The sequence below is a fragment of the Plecotus auritus genome, assembly GCF_963455305.1.
Source record: "Plecotus auritus genome assembly, chromosome: 13".
NCBI classification, from domain to species: domain Eukaryota; kingdom Metazoa; phylum Chordata; class Mammalia; order Chiroptera; family Vespertilionidae; genus Plecotus; species Plecotus auritus.
The window spans coordinates 3,605,474-3,629,634 of NC_137779.1; the positions used below are offsets into that span (position 1 = coordinate 3,605,474).

The 24,161-nt window shown below is 59.6% G+C and overlaps 1 protein-coding gene across 2 annotated transcripts in view; it reads right to left on the minus strand.

The window, feature by feature from the left end:
* The window catches only part of SORL1 (sortilin related receptor 1), a 165,537-nt gene that overhangs the window by 69,170 nt on the left and 72,206 nt on the right, over positions 1-24,161 (minus strand). For both annotated transcript variants that reach the window (XM_080649599.1, XM_080649598.1), the window contains exons 17-23: positions 21,496-21,668; positions 20,548-20,679; positions 17,170-17,261; positions 13,324-13,570; positions 12,642-12,780; positions 4,760-4,933; positions 284-397 (exon numbers count right to left, since the gene is read on the minus strand). In XM_080649599.1, the coding sequence (XP_080505725.1) occupies positions 284-397; positions 4,760-4,933; positions 12,642-12,780; positions 13,324-13,570; positions 17,170-17,261; positions 20,548-20,679; positions 21,496-21,668 (1,071 nt within the window). The remainder of the gene's footprint in view (positions 1-283; positions 398-4,759; positions 4,934-12,641; positions 12,781-13,323; positions 13,571-17,169; positions 17,262-20,547; positions 20,680-21,495; positions 21,669-24,161) is intronic.

A 24,161-nucleotide genomic window follows, 5' to 3' on the forward strand; every position in this document is an offset into this window, starting at 1 on the left:
TCAGGGGCACTGGCCTCTTTTCCCTTAGATTGTCCAATAAAAAATGACAACAGCCAACACAACCGGATGACACAGCCATCCGGTACGGTGTGAATGAATCAAAATTACAGCTGTTTATGTCAGATCAGCAAAACATACGTCTTTTGGTTTAGTTTGTGGGTGCCATGAGCTGAAAAAGATTGACAATCACTGCCCTAGATGGCCAGTCCCACCCAGGAGCTGACCAGCCTTCTGTGTAACAGAAAATGCTTAACATCTCAGAACTGGGCCCGCAGGGACTCACGGCAGTCCCTCTCATCGCTCAGGTCTCCGCAGTCGTTGTCGAAGTCACACCGCCAGACGCTGCTGATGCAGTTCCCGTTGCTGCAGCGGTGCTGGCTGCGGAGACAGGCGCTCTCTGTGGGCGGGAGGGCGGGAGAAACAGAGCCAGGGTTACTCTCACTCAGGGACCAGCCCTGCTCTCCGAGTTTCCATCTCTCTTCCTCAGTGGCATGCCTAGAGGGTAAAGCAGAAAAGAGGTGCATGCAGGGACGGGGCCTCGCTAGCCTCTTTGCTCGTCCAGTTACACTTCAAGGAGAAGAGGCCAGGACGGGGTGTGCAGGCGGGCACGATGGGGAACAAGGACAGTGATGACGCCAACTGGGCCTCGTGGGTAGAGAAACCATATACCGATGTCAGAATACGAATTACTCCTTCATACATGGCATCTGCACAGTATTCAAACACACGTGTTCAATGTCTCTATAGCTACGTGTTCCCTATGTAGTTATATACATTCAATTTACCAACCAAGTGTGTTATGAAGGCTTTCCTTACAAACTGTGAGGGTTTTTCTTTAAAGCAAGCAGTATGACCCTCCACAGAAAGCACGCGTTGTTTAGTGAGGTCCAGAACACATGACCACTGGCCTCAGTTTGGGGGATCACGGGTGTTCTAACGGGACACAGAGCCTGGCCCCCTTCTCCCGGGACTTGGTGTCAACTCTTTCTTCCCAAACGCCCTCCAGAGCCTGGAAGAGTTTCCTGTGCCTGAAAGGGAGGGTCATCCTCCTCCATTTGTCTTTCTAAGAGACCAGAGGTGACCTCACGCCCTAGACTAAGCGGTTGCTGGGGGGGGGGGGGGGGGTCACCTCACAAAGCAAAGAGCCTGGAGCCCAAGGAAAAGGAACTCAGGCCTTGAACTGGGTGCTTCCCAGCAAGGCCCCCCGGGACTCACCTCACGGGCAGAAACAGGAGGCTGAGGACCAGGGAAGTGGGGAGGGTAAAATTAGACAGGAGAAAGGTCAACAGCTTCTCAGAGGAGAAGTTCAGAATCCCTGCATTCAAATTCAAAGGGTGAGAGGGAGGAGGCTGCGACAGCCACTGGCCACACTGGGAAAGAGGGACGCCAGGCCCTCAGACGCTTTGCCGCCAAGTTCAGGGCACTCAGGCGGGGTGGGTGGGGTGAGGTGAGGGAGGGGGAGTCAAACCAGTTCTTTCTCCAAGTCGAGTTGGTCCCACGTAAGGAAAGTAGAGAGCATGGGTGAGGGATGAGCGAGGAGAGCAAGTGGCCAGACAAGAGAAAGGCAGCCTCAAGGGCCCTGATACTTGGCACTGTGGGAAGTGGGCCTCTGTGGTCCACCTCAGCAGGGCCAGCTTGTGATGGGAGCGGCCACTGAGTTCCCAGGGCAAACAGAATGTAGGGAGGAGGGAGAGGATGTGAGAACCAAGAACTGTGGGCGTGGCCAGCATCATGGAGGAAACTCCCGAGGCGCCCACCTCAACTAGACAGGGCGAGGGGGAGGCAACTGGAAAAGGCCTCAGCCCATTCTTTTAAATGGCCCCATGGGCGAGAGCAGACCTAGGCGACCTATGAGGGAACAGGTGCCCCCACAGAACTCAGCCAATGAGGAGCCGGAGGAGGGACTCACATCCCCAGATAAACAGCCTGTGATCACTGCTCCGAGCGCCTGTTCCGACTCCCGCTCTTGCAAGAACATATAAAAGGTCTCGTTTTCGCCACACTTCTGTCAGGTATTCAGACAGGTAAGCATTTCTCACAACATTAAACCGAAAGCACAAGCTCTTATCTATAATAATAAAAGCATAATAGGCTAATTAGACTGGTCAGTTAAACGACCTTCCAGACGTCCTTCTGGATGACCTTCCGGACGAAGCTGTGGCTGCGAGGGCCGAGCCCCTTGCACGATTTCGTGCATCAGGCCTCTAGTTTTCAAGTCACAGCTCAGGGCTGTCCTGAACGAGGACTGAAACCCCACGGTGGACCCTAAGCCAGGTGTGTGCAGGCGCTGAGTGGTGCTGTTTCCACTGTGGGCATTTCAATAACTCAAAGACGTCAGGGAATAGAGAGCACAGGGAACAAGGGGAAGAAAGGGGACGAGGGAGCAGGGAGGAAAGGGGACGGGGGAGGGAGGAAAGGGGACAGGGAGGGCAGAAAGGGAACGGGGGGGGGAGAGGAAGAGGACAGGGCGGGGAGGAAGGGGACAGGGTGGGAGGAAAGGGGATGGGAAGGGAGGAAAAGGGACGGGGGGAGGAAAGGGGACGGGGGAGGGGGAAGAGGACGGGGGGGGAGGAAGGGGACGGGGGGAGGAAGGGGACGGGGGGGAGGAAGGGGAAGAAAGGGGACGGGGAGGAAGAGGAAGGGGAAGAAAGGGGACGGGGAGGAAAGGGGACGGGGGGGGGGGAGGAAGGGGACGGGGAGTAAAGGGGACGGGGGGAGGAAGGGGATGGGGAGGAAAGGGGACGGGGGGAAGAGGAAGGGGAAGAAGGGATGGGGAGGAAAGGGGACGGGGGGGTAGGAAGGGGACAGGGAGGAAAGGGGACGGGGGGGTAGGAAGGGGACAGGGAGGAAAGGGGACAGGGAGGAAAGGGGACGGGGGGGGAGGAAGGGGACAGGGGGGTAGAAAGGGGACAGGGAGGAAAGGGGACGGGGAGGAAAGGGGACGGGGGGGGGAGGAAGGGGACAGGGGGGTAGGAAGGGGACGGGGGGGGTAGGAAGGGGACGGGGGGAGGAAAGGGGACGGGGAGGAAAGGGGACGGGGGGGAGGAAAGGGGACGGGGGGGGAGGAAGGGGACGGGGGGAGGAAAGGGGACGGGGGGGGGAAGAAGAAGGGGAAGAAAGGGGACGGGGAGGAAAGGGGACGGGGGGGAGGAAGGGGACGGGGAGGAAAGGGGACGGGGGGGGGGAGAAAGGGGACGGGGGAGGAAGGGGACGGGGGGAGGAAAGGGGACGGGGGGGGAGGAAGGGAATGGGAGGGGGAGGAAAGGGGACGGGGGGGAGGAAAGGGAAGGGGGGAGGAAAGGGAACGGGGGGGGGCAGGAAGGGGACGGGGAAAGAGGGGATGGGGGGAGGAAGGGGACGGGGGGAGGAAAGGGGACGGGGAGGAGGAAAGGGGACGGGGGGGCGGAGGAAGGGGACGGGGAGGAAAGGGGATGGGGGGGGGGAGAAAGGGGACGGGGGAGGAAGGGGACGGGGGGAGGAAAGGGGACGGGGGGGGAGGAAAGGGGACGGGGGGGGGAGGAAGGGAATGGGAGGGGGAGGAAAGGGGATGGGGGGGAGGAAGGGAATGGGAGGGGGAGGAAAGGGGATGGGGGGGAGGAAAGGGAAGGGGGGAGGAAAGGGAAGGGGGGAGGAAAGGGAAGGGGGGAGGAAAGGGAACGGGGGGGGGCAGGAAGGGGACGGGGAAAGAAGGGGACGGGGGGAGGAAAGGGGACGGGGGGGGAGGAAGGGGACGATGGGGGAGGAAAGGGAAGGGGGGAGGAAGGGGACGGGGGGAGGAAAGGGGACGGGGGGGGAGGAAAGGGGACGGGGGAGGAAGGGGACGGGGGGAGGAAAGGGGACGGGGGGGGGGAGGAAAGGGGACGGGGGGGGGAGGAAGGGGACGGGGGGGGGAGGAAGGGGATGGGGGGAGGAAAGGGGACGGGGGGAGGAAAGGGGACGGGGGGGGGAGGAAAGGGGACGGGGGGAGGAAAGGGGACGGGGGGGGAGGAAGGGGACGGGGGAGGAAAGGGAAGGGGGGGAGGAAGGGGATGGGGGGTTAAGGGGACAGGGGGAGGAAAGGGGACGGGGGGGGAGGAAGGGAACGGGGAGGAAGGGGATGGGGGGGGAGGAAGGGAACGGGGGGAGGAAAGGGGACGGGGGAGGAAAGGGAAGGGGGGGAGGAAGGGGATGGGGGGTTAAGGGGACAGGGGGAGGAAAGGGGACGGGGGGGGGAGGAAGGGAACGGGGAGGAAGGGGATGGGGGGGGAGGAAGGGAACGGGGGGAGGAAAGGGGACGGGGGGAGGAAAGGGGACGGGGGGGGGAGGAAGGGAATGGGAGGGGGAGGAAGGGGACGGGGGAGGAAAGGGAAGGGGGGGAGGAAGGGGATGGGGGGTTAAGGGGACAGGGGGAGGAAAGGGGACGGGGGGGGAGGAAGGGAACGGGGAGGAAGGGGACGGGGGGGGGAGGAAGGGAATGGGAGGGGGAGGAAAGGGGACGGGGGAGGGAAGGGAAGGGGGGGAGGAAGGGGATGGGGGGTTAAGGGGACGGGGGGAGGAAAGGGGACGGGGGGGGAGGAAGGGAACGGGGAGGAAGGGGATGGGGGGGGAGGAAGGGAACGGGGGGAGGAAAGGGGACGGGGGGAGGAAAGGGGACGGGGGGGGGGAGGAAGGGAATGGGAGGGGGAGGAAAGGGGACGGGGGGGGAGGAAAGGGAAGGGGGGGAGGAAAGGGATGGGGGTGGAAGGGGACGGGGGGGGGGGGAGGAAGGAAAGGAGCGCACCTTCTTTCACGCAGGAGTTGTTCTTCAGCTGATAGCCCCCTGGGCACTCGCACCGCAGGTCCCCGGCCTGGAGCTCCGTGGCCGGCACACCCTCTGGACACCTGCAGGTCCTGCTGCCGTTGGCCCTGGGCAGGCACAGCAGGCTGCAGGGCCGGGGCACACAGGCGTTGCTCCCTGGAGGAGGCACAGAGTCAGGGGTGCAGGTTCACACACCCGCAGGCCGCCAGCAGCTCCCCCTCCACCGACACCACAGCGTGAGGCCAGAACTGGGCCCTCCTGGGAGGACACCTCTGCTCAGAGCCCTCAGGGAAGCCCCTGCCCACACGCAGCCTCGCAGCCTCGCAGATCAGAGTCCCCCGAGGAGCTGGTCTCTCCCGGACTCAGAATGGGACGCTGACGGCCACCCACGGGACCAGGGAGCTCAGCGGGGAAGGTCCTGCGGGCGGGTGTCTGGGGTGCGGCAGGGCAAGCCCAACCTGTGGAGGCCACAGCGGCGCAGAGAAACTCAGGGGGTGCAGAGGAGGGAGTCCGGCGCAGAGAAACTCAGGGGGTGCAGAGGAGGGAGTCCGGCGCAGAGAAACTCAGGGGGTGCAGAGGAGGGAGTCCGGCGCAGAGAAACTCAGGGGGTGCAGAGGAGGGAGTCCGGCGCAGAGAAACTCAGGGGGTGCAGAGGAGGGAGTCCGGCGCAGAGAAACTCAGGGGGTGCAGAGGAGGGAGTCCGGCGCAGAGAAACTCAGGGGGTGCAGAGGAGGGAGTCCGGCGCAGAGAAACTCAGGGGGTGCAGAGGAGGGAGTCCGGCGCAGAGAAACTCAGGGGGTGCAGAGGAGGGAGTCCGGCGCAGAGAAACTCAGGGGGTGCAGAGGAGGGAGTCCGGCGCAGAGAAACTCAGGGGGTGCAGAGGAGGGAGTCCGGCGCAGAGAAACTCAGGGGGTGCAGAGGAGGGAGTCCGGCGCAGAGAAACTCAGGGGGTGCAGAGGAGGGAGTCCGGCGCAGAGAAACTCAGGGGGTGCAGAGGAGGGAGTCCGGCGCAGAGAAACTCAGGGGGTGCAGAGGAGGGAGTCCGGCTGGACAGCACCAGGGACCTGGAAGAGGCGGGGGGGGGGGGGGGAGTGCGGGGAGGCGAGGGGAGAATCAGGGGAGGGGGGAGAGGTGAGAGATGGCGGGGGGGGGGGGAGGAGAGAGGAGGCAGGGAGAGGGGGAGGGGAGAGGCAGGGGAAGGGATGGAGGAGGGAGGAGGGAAAAGGCAGGTGAGGGGGAGGGGGAGGGGAGAGGTAGGGGAGGAAGCGAGGGGGAGGGGGAGGGGAGAGGCAGGGGAGGAGGAGGGGAGAGCAGGGGGGAGAGGGGGGAGGGGAGAGCAGGGGAAGGGATGGAGGAGGGAGGAGGGAGGAGGGAAGAGGCAGATGAGGGGGAGGAGGAGGGGAGAGGCAGGGGAGGAGGAGAGGGGGAGGGGAGAGGCAGGGGAGAGGGAGAGGGGGAGGGTAGGAGCAGGGGAGGAGAAGGAGCGGGGAGGAACCTGTCCCAGGCCTCCTTAGGCTCTGCCTGCCACACCACCAATCCACAGGCAGACCAGTCAGTGTGCATCCAGCCCCGATTCCACACTTCCCTCTGCTCGGCTCTGAGAGGATGGCAGGTGGAGTCCCTAAGCCCTCACTGGGCCGGAGAGGAAACTGGATGAACAGATGCACAGGTGTTTCCCCAGATGCAGCTCTTTCCGGGCGATGCGAGAGGAGGCATGAGCCCTGTGGTGGCGATGGCCACGCCATGAGCAGCAGCACAGCGCCTAGCCCAGCCGTGGGCAAACTACGGCCCGCGGGCCGGATCCGGCTGTTCTATCCGGTTCTCTTGCTCTCCCCTCCGCTCCTTTACTTTGAATTTATTTTAGTTCACACAGACACTCCATCCATGCTTTTGTTCCGGCCCTCCGGTCCAGTTTAAGAACCCATTGTGGCCCTCGAGTCAAAAAGTTTGCCCACCCCTGGCCTAGACTGTGAGAGGCGCACCTTCCCCCTCCTGTGGGGCTAGTCATCTCCAAAATGGAAAAAATGAGCATGAGTTTCTGATAAAGCTCAGCGATGAGGAGCCCGCCGCTTCCCCTCACAGGCAGAGACCCGCCAGGGCCAGGCCAGTGACCTGTGCCCTTCAGCCAAGACGTCCTCTGCGCTGGCCTCGCCTGGCCTGCGGCTGGAAGACGGGGTCACCCAGGGCCCTCAGTGCGACGCGGGCGATGGGCCATTCACTGTCTTAGGACGTGTGGGCACCTTATCGGTGTTAACCGGCATAACACATAGAAACAAACCACAATCGCCCCAGAGCGGAGGCCCATGGACTACAAGACGTTACTGAACAGAGAAAACATACACAGCCTCGAGGGAAATCCACAGGATGGCATTCCAAAGGCTCCCCAAATAGCCTCCTGCTCTAACGGCTGAGGCCCCACAGCACAACAGCCGGCCACGGCAGCCATGCCCGACACCAGCTGCGGCTCCGGTCCACAGGGGAGCCGCTCCTCTCCTCGGGGGCAACCGCTCCACCAGGATGGGCCGGCTTTGTGCTCAAGGTGACGCCGCTGCCATCGCTCGCTGCTCCTCGCAGGAAAGGAGCCGGGAAAGCCAGACCCTCAGCCGTGTCCCTGGGCAGCTTCACCAGCTGCAGCTTTGCACTCCCCGGGGCCACATGCCCCGTGACAGGGAAGTGCCTGCGTGTCCTGGGGACAGACATGGCTGGCCAGCGTGGGCGTGGCCCTGCCAGCCTGAGAGCATGTGGGAGAGAATACATAACCCTAACCAAGGACTTCTCTCAGGCTCTGAGCTCTCGTGTGGCTTTTGGCTCCTGCACCCCCTGGTTTGGCTCCTGCCTGTGTTGTCTGCACAGCCGTGTGGCCATGCGGACCCCACACGTGATGGACGGTGGCCTGCAGGGGACACAAGCTGAGCCAGCTGGTGCGGGGCTGGACCCGGCTCCCACAGGGCAAGGACCCCTCGGACAGGGGCTCGATTCTCGCTCTGCTGAAGCCCAGCTGCACGTCGATGACGGGACAAAGGGAGGTGGGACTTGGGAGACCCAGGGGGCCATCCCACGGAAATACAGGTTTCTACCCTGCTCATCCGCCCCGGGGGCCTCTGAAATACTTGTTCCAGTGGGACCCCAGAACCCCACTTCCACAAGCAACGGGGGAGACGAGCCCCTCTCCTATCCTGTAACAAAAAGAGGACACCTCACTCAATATGCCAAGAAACTGACCAACAGTCGAATGTTTGGAGAACATGCGGTCACAGGGTATTTCACATGGGTTGTGTCTATAGAATACTGACTGACGTTCTCACACAGCCAACGCTCGCTCCTGTGCAAAGAGGCAACAGCCCAAGGCACAGAACCCAGCATGGGACGCAGCGTTCAGGAGCCCGGGCTGGGCAGAGACGCATGAAACCAGCCTTAGGGTCAAACCCCAAACTGTGCTGACCAGGTCACTGACCCCAAGAGGCAGGCAGGGCAGGAGCGTGGGGCTGGGACAGAGCCACGATGAGAGAACAGGGTCACAGTGTCAGGGGGAGCCTGGAGGGCAGGGTGCAGTCCAACAAAGCACTGAGCCTGGCCCTCCCACAGGGCCAGTCTGTGCAGGAGAATGGGAAACAGGAAGGGCATCACCCCAATGTGAAGGGGTCCCCTCAGAAGACCAAACACAGCCCTGTGATGTCTGTCATAGTCAGAACATTCCCTGACATCCTCCTTGGAAAATTCTTCCGGAACGTACTGGACTGCAATGCTTCCTCCTTCAGATGCCTGCAGGCTCTGCTCCTGCTACGACATGCTAATGAACCAGAGGAAATCTGCGGAGGCTCCAGCAGCCCCTCGTCAGCACAGCGCGAGGCAACAGCACAAAGTAATGACTGTTTTCGGGTTCAGACGTCCCTGCAACTGGACTAGGATCAGCAGGAACAAAAGGTCTGGGAAGCCCACATTTTCCCTCGACCTCTGGATCTGGCCGCCCTGGCCAGCAAGCACCCCTAGCCTTGCCCCTCCTCCTTTCCCTTACCAAGAAAAGATGACGGTCCAGTCTTTCTTACGATGGATTTGAGAATTAGTTCTCCTACCTTCTCTAGCAAGGCCTTCTCAATCAATAAACCTTTGCTTGCTCCAAACACTGACTTACTCAATATTGGCCTTTTTTTGAAGCATCAGGTACACGAACCTTGGGCCTGTAATAGAACTAGTTAGGAGCCAAAAATACTACTATCTTATTTAGTTATCTACTGAACTCAAACCCACCCCATAATACATCCCTGCCCTCATTATAAACAGTTAAAAGCATGTGCTTCCTGCAGGCTCTGAGGGAGAATTCCAAGGGCTCCAACAGACTTTAGCTCATTGCAGCATCAACTAAACATATCAACAGCCTTGCAAAGTAAGCTGTTTAAGGAAAAAAGACTCCGTGAAGAATGAACTCCAGTAATACTATGCACAAGTCAGCCAGGTGTAAAGATGAAAAATGCATCTGTCGAAAAGCAAAAAGCCCAAACTGACAAAAGTTCCAAATCAACAAAGTTCTATCACAGACAAGAACCAATGAAGCTTCTAAGTCAGCCATGTACCAGGGCCCGGTGGCTTCAGGGGCGACAGCGGCAGCCGAGCGAAGTCAACGCAGCCGCAGTTCAGATTCTTACCACTTACTCAACACACAATGCAGAGAGTTACTCAGCCCGACTTTCATGTCCTCGTCCATAACATGGAGATGCGGATAGTACACAGGGATTTGGGGGAGATGAACTGAGGTCACACAGCCCATCAAGCACATTAATGGGTGCTTATTGTGGGAAGTGGGCCTCTGTGGTCCACCTCAGCAGGGCCAGCTTGTGATGGAAGTGGCCACTGAGTTCCCAGGGCAAACAGAATGTGGGGAGGAGGGAGAGGATGTGAGAACCAAGAACTGTGGGCGTGGCCAGCATCATGGAGGAAACTCCCGAGGCGCCCACCTCAACTAGACAGGGGGAGGGGGAGGCAACTGGAAAAGGCCTCAGCCCATTCTTTTATTTATTTATTTATTTTAAATATATTTTATTGATTTTTTACAGAGAGGAAGGCAGAGGGATAGAGAGTTAGAAACATCGATGAGAGAGAAACATCGATCAGCTGCCTCCTGCACACCCCCCACTGGGGATGTGCCCGCAACCCAGGTACATGCCCTTGACCGGAATCGAACCCGGGACCCTTCAGTCCGCAGGCCGATGCTCTATCCACTGAGCCAAACCGGTTTCGGCCTCAGCCCATTCTTTTAAATGGCCCCATGGGCGAGAGCAGACCTAGGCGGCCTATGAGGAATAAGGTGACCCCATGGTGCTCAGCCAATGAGGAGCCGGAGGAGGGACTGAGTAAATGGGCTGTGCACGCTGCCCCAGGTGAGCCTGTACAACCGGACGGACACCCGCTCTCGAGAGAGCATTAAAGTCTCGTTTCGCCATGCTTCTGTCTCTGAGTCTGTTATTTGAATTCAGACAGGTGAGCATTTCTCACATTATGACATCACAATGCCTTAATAAATGTAGTTATTATCATCATCTTTATTTTACACTCACAGAAAGTCCTCCATGTGTCAAGAGCAGACAACAAAAACAACAGACTGCCTGGCACCAAGGACTGGCACCCGAAACAGGAATCTGCAATACTCTCAGTGTCCAAAGGGGCAGGCAGGCTCGAGCGGGCAAGCTCAAGACCAGGCGACACGTGGGCTGTACCGGCAGCCAGATCGGAGCGATCACAGCCTGCTCCTCCAGCCCCAGGACTGCGGCAGGTCCCAGGGAGCAGCAGACAGCCACGATTTCCCCTTAACATCCCAACAGCCCCTTCCCTGAAGTGTGGCTGCAGGTCAGCTGGGAGGGAGCGACCTGCCAACACAGGCGTGAGGGCCAGGGCTGCGGTTCAGCTGACCACGGTGTTTCAGGAGTGGCCTGTGCTCACGGGGACGTGCACGCTCACAGGGACTAGTCAAGATGCAGGCCAGCCTCCTGGGCCAGGCAGGAACTGAGAGATGGTGGTCAGCGGGCTGGTGTCCTCGCCAAGGTCCCGAGAGCTCAGTCACGAGCTGGGAGCTGATCCCTTCATTGCCCCAGTTCAGGCCAGGCACCTCCTCTAAGAACAAACGTGGCCTCTCCACTGAGTGGCAGAATTGGAACAAAATTCAGCTCTTGGGCTGCCAGGGGCGTTTGGGAAAACAAATTCCTCTCTAAGATGTCACTCCCGAATCTCTACCCACGGATCCTGTTCCAGCCCTGCCCGGCACAGGTCGGCCGTGAGGACATAACAATATTGACTTACAGTTCTCACGCGCCCTCCTTGGCCCCAGGAGGGTCATGGTGTCTCTAACCGTATTACTTCCCTTTGTCAATTCTCTCTCAGCACGGCCTGCTGAGCCAGAGGACAATGCCACATTCTAATTCAAACCGGAGCCCGGCAGTGTGTCCGGCCAGGGAGTCAGCCGACCCGGGGCCGCCTAACCCTGCAGCCGAGGAGGCACTTCCTGACGGGCTGTCCTTGGAGAGCCTGACCTCTCTCCTTAGTGCCCACCGTGCGCAGAAAGTCAACAGAGGGAAGGCCATCTTGGACAGGGCAGCTTTCCACAGAGCAGCCTCGCCACCAGGATGGGAGGCCAGAGCCTCCGAGCAGCTCAGAAGCCACAGCCAACAATCTTTAAGAAAGCTACTGACTGCACCTCCTTCTCATCCCTTCTTCTTCCAATAAACATGAGGTGGGCACCTATTAAGTGCCAGGCACTGGGAAAACTACTGAGCAAAAAGGGAGAGAATCTTCATCCTGGGTTTGGCGTTTCATGGTGGGTGGGTACACAGTGAGTCACCACAGAGCAGCACCTCGTACCACGGCAGACGCATGCTCGTCCGAGCCACGAGACCCAGATGGGATCCCTGCCAGGAAGCAGCACTGCCTGCGCCCCCAGCGCAGCCCGGCCCCGGGAAACGGCGCAGCCCCCGGTTGGGTGTGCGGGGTGGTGTGGCCCCTGGGACAAGTGTGTGGCAGGAACAAAGCACATGCAGGGCCTCTCCGGCTACAACGGAAGTCACATCCCCACTCAGTGAGGGGACGAAAGCAGGGGAGGCTGTAATTACCTACCAATCCCCAGCACTCGGGGCAGGCAAGACATGCCTCTTCCAGCTGCTTGTGTCTCATCAGGATAGGAATCACGATGTCGTTGGGAAGAAGTGAACAATGTGCCTGCCACTGAGACTGGCTGTGGCTGGATAACACTGGCTGTGGCTGGCTGAGACTGGCTGTGGCTGGCTGAGACTGGCTGTGGCTGGATAATACTGGCAGTGGCTGGCTGAGACTGGCTGTGGCTAGATAACACTGGCTGTGGCTGGCTGAGACTGGCTGTGGCTGGCTGAGACTGGCTGTGGCTGGATAACACTGGCTGTGGCTGGCTGAGACTGGCTGTGGCTGGCTGAGACTGGCTGTGGCTGGATAACACTGGCTGTGGCTGGCTGAGACTGGCTGTGGCTGGCTGAGACTGGCTGTGGCGGGCTGAGACTGGCTGTGGCGGGCTGAGACTGGCTGTGGCTGGATAACACTGGCTGTGGCTGGCTGAGACTGGCTGTGGCTGGCTGAGACTGGCTGTGGCGGGCTGAGACTGGCTGTGGCGGGCTGAGACTGGCTGTGGCTGGATAACACTGGCTGTGGCTGGCTGAGACTGGCTGCGGCTGAATAATACTGTGGCTGGCTGAGACTGGCTGTGGCTGGATAATACTGGCAGTGGCTGGCTGAGACTGGCTGTGGCGGGCTGAGACTGGCTGTGGCTGCAGAGCTGCTGGGGAAGAGGCTGCAGCACCCAGCCCTTTTCTGGGACCCACCAACAAGATGAGGGAGAAGAGGCCCTTACCAGCAGTCTTCCCCTTGTAAAAAACCTTCATGTCCATCAGCCCCGGGAGCTGGCTGGCCAGCAGCGCCACCTGCGACCCGCCCTGCTTGGAGGCTCGGAAGATGCTGAGCTGTGACCAGTCGTCCCAGTAGAGGTCGTTCTGAAAAGAAAACATCGGCTCTTTAGTGTGGCTCTGGGCTTCCCTCTGGGCCTCAGCGAGGAGCTGCCGGGGAGGGACACTGCAGGCACGGGCCGCCATCGGCTCCTCTGGACCCCACGCGATGCGAGTCAGGAGTTCATCCAAACCTCAGCCAACACCCACACTAAGGCACTGCCCCAAAGAAACTATTCGGTCAGCACTCACGTTTGCCCACAAGCCCAACCCTTACACTTGAAATCTACTTCTCAATGTTGGGAGAACCTTTCGTTCTAGAGTCCAAGCGGGGTGGCCGGCCCCACAGGTACAGGCTCCGTGGGGGCCACAGAGAGGCTGGGGCAAAGCTTCCCAGAGACGCGGGCCGGAGCTGAAACCAGGGACCGGGCACCTGTCTGCATCCCTCTGAATGGGCTGAAACAAACAGCCTCAAATTTGGAAATGAGTTCTCGTCCAGAAGTTAGACTAGCCGCTCTGCAAAAACCCAGCCTGTTCGTCACAGCAGTGTGCTCACCGCCCCGGGACAGGGCGGGCCGCGAGCAGCCCCACCTTGAAGACCGCGATGGCATAGGGGTGTGGGAGGCCGCCCAGGAGGACTGAGCGCTGCTGGCCGTGGAGGGAGACCCGCTCGATGCAGTCCAGGTAGGCGTCCGTCCAGTAGACCCACTGCTCGTCCACGGAGATGCCATTGGGCCACTTCACGTCCTCTGACACTAGGGAGCGCACAGCAGAGCCGTCCATGTTGCTCCGGTAAATGCCTGGCCTCAGGTCTCCCCAGTCAGTCCAGAGCATCACCCTGTCCAACCAGAGAGCACGTGTCACCCGCTCTGGGGACAGGAGCCCAGACCCTGCTCCCCGGGGAGGCCTCCCACCAGCACAGGAACAGGAGCCCAGACCCTGCTCCCCGGGGGGGCCTCCCACCAGCACAGGAACGGGGGCTCAGGCCCTGCTCCCCGGGGAGGCCTCCCACCAGCACAGGAACGGGGGCTCAGGCCCTGCTCCCCGGGGGGGCCTCCCACCAGCACAGGAACGGGGGCTCAGCTCAGACCCTGCTCCCCGGGGGGGCCTCCCACCAGCACAGGAACGGGGGCTCAGACCCTGCTCCCCGGGGAGGCCTCCCACCAGCACAGGAACGGGGGCTCAGCTCAGACCCTGCTCCCCGGGGAGGCCTCCCACCAGCACAGGAACGGGGGCTCAGCTCAGACCCTGCTCCCTGAGGGGAGGCCTCCCACCAGCACAGGAACGGGGGCTCAGCTCAGACCCTGCTCCCCGAGGGGAGGCCTCCCACCAGCACAGGAACGGGAGCCCAGGCCCTGCTCCCCGGGGAGGCCTCCCACCAGCACAGGAACGGGGGCTCAGCTCAGACCCTGCTCCCTGAGGGGAGGCCTCCCACCAGCACAGGAACGGGGGCTCAGCTCAGACCCTGCTCCCCGGGGAGGCCTCCCACCAGCACAGGAACGGGGGCTCAGCTCAGACCCTGCTCCCCGGGGAGGCCTCCCACCAGCACAGGAACGGGGGCTCAGCTCAGACCCTGCTCCCTGAGGGGAGGCCTCCCACCAGCACAGGAACGGGGGCTCAGCTCAGACCCTGCTCCCCGAGGGGAGGCCTCCCACCAGCACAGGAACGGGAGCCCAGGCCCTGCTCCCCGGGGAGGCCTCCCACCAGCACAGGAACGGGGGCTCAGACCCTGCTCCCCGGGGGAGGCCTCCCACCAGCACAGGAACGGGGGCTCAGACCCTGCTCCCCGAGGGGAGGCCTCCCACCAGCACAGGAACGGGGGCTCAGCTCAGACCCTGCTCCCCGGGGGGGGCCTCCCACCAGCACAGGAACGGGAGCCCAGGCCCTGCTCCCCGGGGAGGCCTCCCATCAGTGGGTTACTTCAGCCTTATTATCACAACATGTAATCAGAATGCCTAAACCATTTCATTCCTTGACCCAAAAGTTCCCATACTGGGTGTTTTCTATGTATATAATCAAGTAATGCAAAGATAACATAAAAAAGATGGTCATCATAGCAAAGACTGTTCATACTAGCAAAAATAACCTATACTAATAAGGGAGAAATATGGTGATTGACCACCACTCAGCAATGCCCACAGCCAATCAGCAGGGAATATGCAAATTAGCGGGACAAAGATGGCGACAGCCACGGAGCCAGCCGGAGTGGGCAGGAGGCTTGGGTCGCCCCCAGAGATGGAGGAAACCAAGCTTCCCGCCCGCCTGGGCCGGCTGCCGAAGGAGGGGCCTGCAAATGGCCCTCAGCCCCTCACCCAGGCTGGCCAGGCACTCCAGTGGGGACCCCCACCCAGAAGGGGGAGTGGCCGGCCTGAAAACGACCCTCAGCCCCTCACCCAGGCTGGCCACGCCCCTCAGCGGGGACCCTCACCCCATAGGGGCGTGGCTGGCCTGCAAACAGCCATCAGCCCCTCACCCAGGCTGCCCCACCCCCCTCAAGGGAACCCCCACTCTGATCGGGGACACCCTTCAGGGCAAACCAGCGGGCCCCCACCCGTGTACCAGGCCTCTATCTATACTAATAAAAGGGTAATGTGCTAATTAGACTGGGAGACCTTCCAGGAGACCTTCCGGACATTCTTCTGGACAAAGCCATGGTGGCGGGGCCAAGGTAGAGGCGGTTAGGGGCCAAGAAGGGAGGGCAGTTGTGGGTGATCAGGCCGGGATGGCAGTTGTAGGTGATCAGGTCGGTGGGGGGGGGGGGCGTTGGGGGTGACCAGGCTGGCAAGGGGGGGCGTTGGGGGTGACCAGGCTGGCAAGGGGGGGCAGTTGGGGGTGAGCAGGCCGGCAGGGGGGCAGTTGGGGGCGAGCAGGCCGGCAGACAGAGTGGTTAGGGGCAATCAGGCAGGCAGGCAGGTGAGCGGTTAGGAGCCAGCAGTCCCGGATTGCGAGAGGGATGTCCGACGGCCTGTGGGATCGGGCCTAAACCAGCAGTCGGACATCCCCCAAGGGGTCCCAGATTGGAGAGGGTGCAGGCCGGGCTGAGGGACATCCCCCCCCATGCATGAATTTCGTGCACCGGGCCACTAGTTTTTTAAACAAAACATATATGTATTTTTGTGTGTGTATACATATATGTATTTTAATCTGTAGAAAAAGTAATGCATTATGATACATACAAAAGGAAATTATGCAGACTAAAGTCTATAGGTGCTCATATGAAACCATCTTCAAAACATATTAAACTTTTAATATATGGCCCGGCTGGCATGGCTCAGTGGTTGCGCGTTGACCTATGAATCAGAAGGTCATAGATTCCCAGTCAGGGCACATGCCTGGGTTGTGGGCTTAATCCCTAGTGTGGGACATGCAGGAGGCAGGCAAGCAATGATTCTCTCTCATCACTGATGTTTCTATCTCTCTCTCCTTCTCCCTTCCTCTCTATAATTAATAAAAAAAAAATTTAACATATGCAGAATAGTACAATACATATCTTAGTACTCCATTTGGCAAATCCGTGTATGTGTCTGAGTGTTTTAAAGATATGTGCTTGTACATGGGTTAAAAAATTCTGAACGAGACACAACTACTAACCCCTAGAAATGTGAGGTGAAGAGTTAATAGTGAGAAAGGAGAAATAAGTATTGTTTACTTCATAAACATAAACTTCTGTTCTCCTTTAATGTTTTAAATCAAGTGTGTAACTTCCAGATGTTTGTTGTTGTTCATTCTCATCCGAGGATCTTTTTTAAATGTTTGCACCGTGCAAGAAACGCATTGCCATGGACACAGACAACAGTGTGGTGAAGGCGGGGGTGGGGCAGGAGCTGGTGGAGGGGGCAATGAGGGTACAAATGGAGGGACATCTGTAATACTCTCAACAATAAGGATAAATTTAAAAAAATAAAAAATGCTACAGTGAATGTGTGTGTGCTATTAAAACGAATCCTCACACTGTCCAATCAGACCTAACTATGTCTGCAGAGGAGTTTTAATATTATCTTTTCTTAATATGTTTTTATTGATTTCAGAGAGGAAGAGAGAGAAACATCAATGATGAGAGAGAATCATCAATCAGCTGCCTCCTGCACGCCCCACACTGGGGATCGAGCCTGCAACCCGGGCATGTGTCCTGACAGGGAATCGAACTGTGACCTCCCGGTTCATAGGTCGATGCTCAACCACTGAGTCATGATGGCCAGGCTTTAATATTACCTTTTGTTGAAGAAACTTCCCACAGATGTGAGACATCTGGCTGTCTAAGAAATTCGGATGCTCGCTGGTGGAGAGTTACCTGACAAAGACTATGGTTTCAAAACTCAGTTAACAGCTTATCACAACCACAGTCCTGCCAAGCAGCCTTTGCCCAGCACTTTGCATTTCCATGAGTCTGTCTGCTGCAGCCTCGGACTCACACTGTCTTCCACGGGGCACACTTACCCCTCCTGGGGCACAAGGGCCAGAGCGCGGGGCCGATCGAGCACAGAGGAGTTGACGATCGTGAGTCGGAAGTCGCCATCCGGATGAGCTACCTGACAGACACGAAGGAGGAGAAAAGGGCCAAGATGAGTCAGAGCCCCTGCAGCCTCCTACCAGCTGCTGCCTGCGGACAGGCCCCTCGAGGCCACCAGCTCCGCTCCGGGCTGACCTGGGACATCTGCCCCTTTTTCTAGTCAGAACGGCCTTTCCTCTGGCTCCCGACACACACGCTCTGGCAGAGGCACCGACACCCTGGCCCCGCGCCCAGGCACGGCGATGTGCACAAGCACTCATGTGTTTCCTCACTTAACCCGCCTGCTACCCAGCCCCAGTCGCCGGCGCCACATGGTCCACAGAGCCAGGCCTCCATGGCACAGCCTTGCAGTGAGGTCTCCACAGGCTGGCCCCACAGCCTCTCGCTTCTCCTGCAGTTCCCGAGACCTCAGCAGACCCGTCTTGCCCGCGCCGAGCCGGCCTCTGCCATCGCCCTGCCTGTCTCCCACTCTCTAATCAAAGCCTGTCTTTCCTTCAGACTCACCTCGGGCCCCTCCTCTCCACGTCTTCTGAACACCCTGCTCACGGGGCTCTGGTTTTACACCAGTTTGCACAAGCAGTGCCTGAGCGAGTGTGAGCACGACTCTGCCTGCTTCCTGCTGGCCAGAGAGCACGGGCCACACACCATAAAGGAGAGAGAGACACGAACACCGCCAGCAGCAGCCCTGGCCCGTTGGGCTCCGTGGAGAGAGCCTTGGCCTGCGGACTGAAGGGTCGCGGGTTCAATTCCCGTCAAGGGCACCTACTTGGTTGCAGGCTACTCCCTGGCCTGGGCCCTGGTCAGGGCTCATGCAGGAGGCAACCAATTGATGTGTTTCTGTCTTTCCCTCTCTTTCCCACTGTCTCTAAAAATCAATGGGAAAATATCCTCAAGTGAAGATTAACAACAACAACAAAAGACCAACAGCAGAGCTCCCTGCTACAAGCCCCTGTGCCCTTCCATTCTCCTCTCACTGCCCTGAAGCAAACCCTCCATCACCTCCTCAGTCAGGGCTCAGCTCGGGCCACGCCCCAACGCGCCCCTCCCCCTGGCTGTGCGCCCCCAACGCGCCCCTGCCCCTGGCTGTGCGCCCCCAAGGCGCCCCTGCCCCTGGCTGTGCACCCCCAATGCGCCCCTGCCCCTGGCTGTGCGCCCCCAACGTGCCCCTGTCCCCTGGCTGTGCGCCCCCAATGCGCCCCTGCCCCTGGCTGTACGCCCCAACGTGCCCCTGCCCCTGGCTGTGCGCCCCCAACGCGCCCCTGCCCCTGGCTGTGCGCCCCCAATGTGCCCCTGCCCCTGGCTGTGCGCCCCCAAGGCGCCCCTGCCCCTGGCTGTGCGCCCCCAATGTGCCCCTGCCCCTGGCTGTGCGCCCCCAAGGCGCCCCTGCCCCTGGCTGTGCGCCCCCAATGTGCCCCTGCCCCTGGCTGTGCGCCCCCAATGTGCCCCTGCCCCTGGCTGTGCGCCCCCAAGGCGCCCCTGCCCCTGGCTGTGCGCCCCCAATGTGCCCCTGCCCCTGGCTGTGCGCCCCCAAGGCGCCCCTGCCCCTGGCTGTGCGCCCCCAATGTGCCCCTGCCCCTGGCTGTGCGCCCCCAATGTGCCCCTGCCCCTGGCTGTGCGCCCCCAAGGCGCCCCTGCCCCTGGCTGTGCGCCCCCAATGTGCCCCTGCCCCTGGCTGTGCGCCCCCAAGGCGCCCCTGCCCCTGGCTGTGCGCCCCCAATGTGCCCCTGCCCCTGGCTGTGCGCCCCCAATGTGCCCCTGCCCCTGGCTGTGCGCCCCCAAGGCGCCCCTGCCCCTGGCTGTGCGCCCCCAATGTGCCCCTGCCCCTGGCTGTGCGCCCCCAAGGTGCCTCTGGCCCCTCGCTGTGCTTGCCCACTGCCTGTCTGATGTTCTTGCTGTGCACCCCACTGCAGCATGCACCACCACTGAAGTGGCTGGTTCATTTCCTCATTATGTTGCTTCTCCACTAAACTCTAGCCTTCAGCCCTCGCTGGCTTGGCTCAGTGGATAGAGTGTCGGCCTGCAGACTGAAGGGTCGCAGGTTTGATTCCGGTCAAGGGCATATGCCTGGGTTGCTGGCTCAATCCCCGGTGTGGGTGTACAGGAAACAGCTGATCAATAATTCTCTCTCATCATTGATGTTTCTCTCTCTCTCTCCCTCTTCCTTCCTCTCTGAAATCAATAAAAATATATTTAAAAAGATAAACAAAAAATAAAAAATAACCTCTATCCTTCACCCGAGCCTACACACCTCACCTCCGCTGTGCCATCCCAAGGCGAAGCTGCACTGGCAGGTGCCACGCACTCAGAAAGCACTGCATTTGCCAATGGCGATGGACGGATGAACCTGAAGCCAAAGTCCCTCGGCCACTGGAATGCAGGGGGCCCAGGCCTACCCTCACCTGTGGCTCATGTCTTGCAACCTCCCTGGGCTCTGTCTCTACCTGCTTCCCCTGGCCCCACGCCCACCCTCCACAGGGAATAAGAGCAGAGGCAGGGTCCAGGCCAGCAGCACCTGCAGGAGCTGAGTGCACCTGCACCTGGAGGCTGACGGGGCACTCAGCAGCCACTGCGGAGCTTCGTGTGTCTGGGCAGCTGAGCTGCAGACAGGAAGTGAGGATGACAAGGACAGCTACCTTGCTGGGTCGTTAAGTAAGTCCTGCCAAGTGGCTCCCACAAGGGTGGGCACAGTGTGAGCCTCATCGCCCTCGTGACGATGATGGTGATGACGACGACGCTGCTGTCATTATTCCTCTAACCGACCACCCTGACCCATCACCATGCTATCCGAGTGCTGATGGTAGAGCACATGATAATGCTTCGGCCCTAGCCAATGTGGCTCAGTGGACAGAGCGTCGGCTTGTGGACTGAAGGGTCTCAGGTTCAATTCCCCGGTGCACATGCCCAGGTTACGGGCTCGATCCCCAGTAGGGGGCATGCAGGAGGCAGCCAATCAATGTTTCTCTCATTGATGTTTCTCTCCCTCTTCCTTAATCTCTGAAATCAGTAAAAATATTAAAGATGGTCATGATAATGCTATGATACTATTACTGTCGTTGTTACTACCATTTCCTCTACCGAATACTACCGTTCAGGCACCTTCAGGAAGTGTGTTTGGCAGGTGCCCGTGTTCTGTGTGCGGGACCTTCACAGCAGAGAGCAACTCCGAGAGCAGCCCTCTCCTTCCTCTCGAGGCCCAGGGCCCATCCTCGGAGGTCTGAGAATTCCAGAGTGAAACATGACCCACTGGCCCCATCCCATCTGGCTGGAGTCCTACTCGCTGCGTTAGGTCAGGAGACCACACGTACCTCAATCTTCTTAAAGCCAGCATCCACCCAGTAAAGCAGCTGGCTGAGAGGGTCAAAGGCCAAGGCTTCCACGGTCTCCAAGCCGGAGCTGATGATCACCTCCTGCCCGGTGCTCCCGTTCAGACAGAGGCGCTGGCGAGGGAAGAAGCAGCAATTCTGTGAATGCTCAGTGACCTCCTGCCCAGCGAGTCCCACGGACGGTCGCCCTCCCTCAGCGGGCCTGGCCGGCTGGGGAAGGATGCGACGCTCTGCCCCGTGAGCTTTCCTGATGGAAACAGCGGGTTTTAAGTGATGCCTTTCTAGAGTGGACGGCTTCCTGTGCGAAGCGGAGGAACGAGACAGCATGGAGCCCTGCAGGAGTCTGTGATCTGGACAGACTGCTGAGCGATGCCGCGCTGCCCCGCAGCCGGGACCCGGGGCGTGCGGTGTCCGCTTTTCAGATCAGCGACCTCGGGCTGGCAGTATCTTTAAGCCCCTTTGTCTGCTTTTCACAGTTTCTCTCCCTTGAGAGGCTCGGGGCCATCAGGTGCTATTGTTGGGAGACACTCAGCCACTACCCCACGCCCACCCCTCAAACCCGAGCCCCATGAGATTTCTGTGGGTTAGAAGTCCAGATAAAACTTGTTGAACTCGCTTTTCTAAAAGGACTGAGATCAAACAGCTCTGCTTTGAAATGCAGGCTTCAGGCCGTGGCTCTCCGTGGCCTGGGAAGAAGGGCACTGCGGGCACGGGTGTGACAGGAAGTGACCCCGCAGTCTGCACCAGCGTCCTCCAGCCTTCCCAGCAGGAAAGGTGAAGCCTTGTTGGGGCTCTCGGTCAGCACTGCGTCAGTCAGCCCCGAGGTGGGCAGACTGAACCCTGTGACACCCCCCTCCTCCGGCCACTTAGAAAGAAGTGTATCTATCGGGCGGGTGCAAGCACGGCCCCCAGCCGGCCGGGCCCACTCACCTGGATGAGGTCCAAGGCCAGGTCGGACCAGTACAAGCAGTTGCGCGCGTAGTCGAAGTCCAGGGCGACGGCGGCCCGCAGGCCAGCGAGCGGCAGCTGCTCAGTGGCGCCGGAGGCCAGGTCATAGCGGTGGATGGACTTGCGCGTGGCAAACAGGATGAACTCGTTCTCCTCTGCACAGACCACAGACAGGGTGAGCGGGTCTCCGCCTCCGGGCCTGGGTCCCACACCTCAGAGCCACTGGCACGCGGGGTCCACGGGGGTCCCGGGAGAGCACAGGTGCCGGCGGACATGGACTGGAGCACACCTCCTGCTCGGGCAGGTGACTTAAACTCCCGTGATCTTCCAGCAATTTCTCCTCCGCCAAGTGCATTACCTGCTCCTTTTGTTTTTAATCTAGAACCCCCGTAGGCAGGCTCCATCATCCAAAATGCTGAGCGCAGGCTCAGGTCGTCAGTCACACTTGACAAGGACCGCACCGGTCAGCACGTGGCCCCCATCGGGACGGCCCACGCGGCCCCGCCATCAGGGGCCACAGCCACTCGCCACTGAAGACGGGCAGCCAGACTCTCTAACCCGTTTGCTCACCTGTTACCTATTGTTCACCACGGCATGAGGCAATCTTATCGCCCTGCTCTATTTTTAAGACAATAATAACACGTTTGTTCTTCACTACTGACAAAATGTTTTACGACGCCATTATCATAAACTCTATTTCTTTAACAAGTACTTATCCACAACCTACAGACCATGTACCAGGCATCGTTTAGCCCACATACCTGTCTAATGAAAGACCTACTATTAACGCCGTTTTACAAATCAGAAAACTGAGAGCAGAGAGACCAAGTCATTCACCCATGGCCACACGACTAGTAAGCTCCCACCCGAGGCCCGAGCGGCAGTGCTACCCACAGCTTCCCCCACACCGCTGCCTCTGCGGCAGGCAGACACTCATGGTGCCATTTTCCAGCTACAGAGAGGCCCGACCTCCCAGAGGTTTGCTTCACGTCCCAGAAGTAACTAAAGAGCTCGTGCCTCTGCCCTGGTTGGTGTGGCTCCGTGGACAGAGCCTGCCTGCGGACTGAAGTCCTGGGTTCAGGGCACATGCCCAGGTTTCGGGCTCAATCCCCAGTGTGGGTGTGCAGGAGACAGCCAATCAATGAGTCTCTCATCATTGATGTTTCTATCTCTCTCTCCTTCTCAAAATCAATAAAAATATATATATATATAAAAAAAAGCTAGTGCCTCCCTCTCCCCGAGTCGGAGCAGCCTGGCACACATCGGGCCCAAGCGCCCACCTGGACACTGTGCTGCAGACGGACCCCGTGCAAACCCAAGTCCCTTTGCTGCCTGTCTGCACAGTTCCTGGTGGCCCCCCATTCCCCCCCCGCCTCCTTCCCCCCCCCCCGGCTCTCTTCCCCTCCCCCCCCATCCCTTCCCCTCCCCCCATCCCTTCCCCCCCCCGGCTCTCTTCCCCTCCCCCCTGATCCCTTCCCCTCCCCCCATCCCTTCCCCCCCCCCGGCTCTCTTCCCCTCCCCCCCGATCCCTTCCCCTCCCCCCATCCCTTCCCCCCCCCGCTCTCTTCCCCTCCCCCCCGATCCCTTCCCCTCCCCACTTCATTCCCTCAATGAGCAACACGTACTAGCCTCACAAAGGCTTCAACATAGATAATGCACCAGAAATGAATCTACCTGCACCTCTAATAAAGGTAAGTTTGCCTCTTTTCCTCGGGTCTCACTTCACTTCTCAAGTATCTAAGCTGCCACCGCATGATAACCAATTTCTCCTTCCGGTTTTCAAGAAAACATTCCCAGGGAAGGGTGGTCAGGATGGAGACAGCTGAGCCCCTAAATGTCACCAGAGCCAGAGACTCCCCGAAGCTGCGCAGGGGAGAACAGAGCCACTGCAGCGAGCCTCGAACCCACGCCGCCCTCAAACACCCACAAGCCTGACTGCTGCGCTGGTTTTCTTGCTCTCACTAAGCCTCGGAGCCCGTGTCCAGGGACGCTATGGGAGCGTGCAGCCTCTCCATGGAACACTCCACTTAGGAAAGAACAGGATCCCGGCCAATCCCAGCACAGGGGGCACAGGGCAGCAACCTGTGCTCTTACAGCACTCGTAATCATAAAGGAAAAAATGGACTTCATTTTTGAAAGTCCTTCCGGATGCCCAGATGACTCACCTTTGCAGAGATGTGGGGTCCCATCAGTCCTACACCCTCTTCTTTTCTTGGCACAAACCTGCCTTCAGCCCCAGACTGACCAAAACAGAAACAGCTATGAGGTGCCCTCCCTGCGAGGAAGATCTGTCCACCTCATTCCCTGTTCTAGCCTCTCCTCCATCAGAAAAGAAAACAGCTTTCCTCCCAGTTAAAGGGCTTTAAATACGGTTTTGCCCGTTGCTGAATTATCTTCAGAAATGTTTATTACAGAAGTGCGCACTCCAGCTCCCCGGAGCACTCACTGAAGCCCCCTGAGTGAGCGGCCGAGGCCCAGCGCTGCCAGGTGAGACCCCTGCAGCCTGGTCCTCGCCATCTCCACAGAGAGGCGTGCTGATCGCTGGCAAGGATGGAAGATTCAGTCCGAGGCCGAAGGAGCTAAGCGTGCAAAACACAGGGCGAGCAGGCGAGCAGTGAGCCAACGAGAGGCCACGCTCCCTGCTGGCG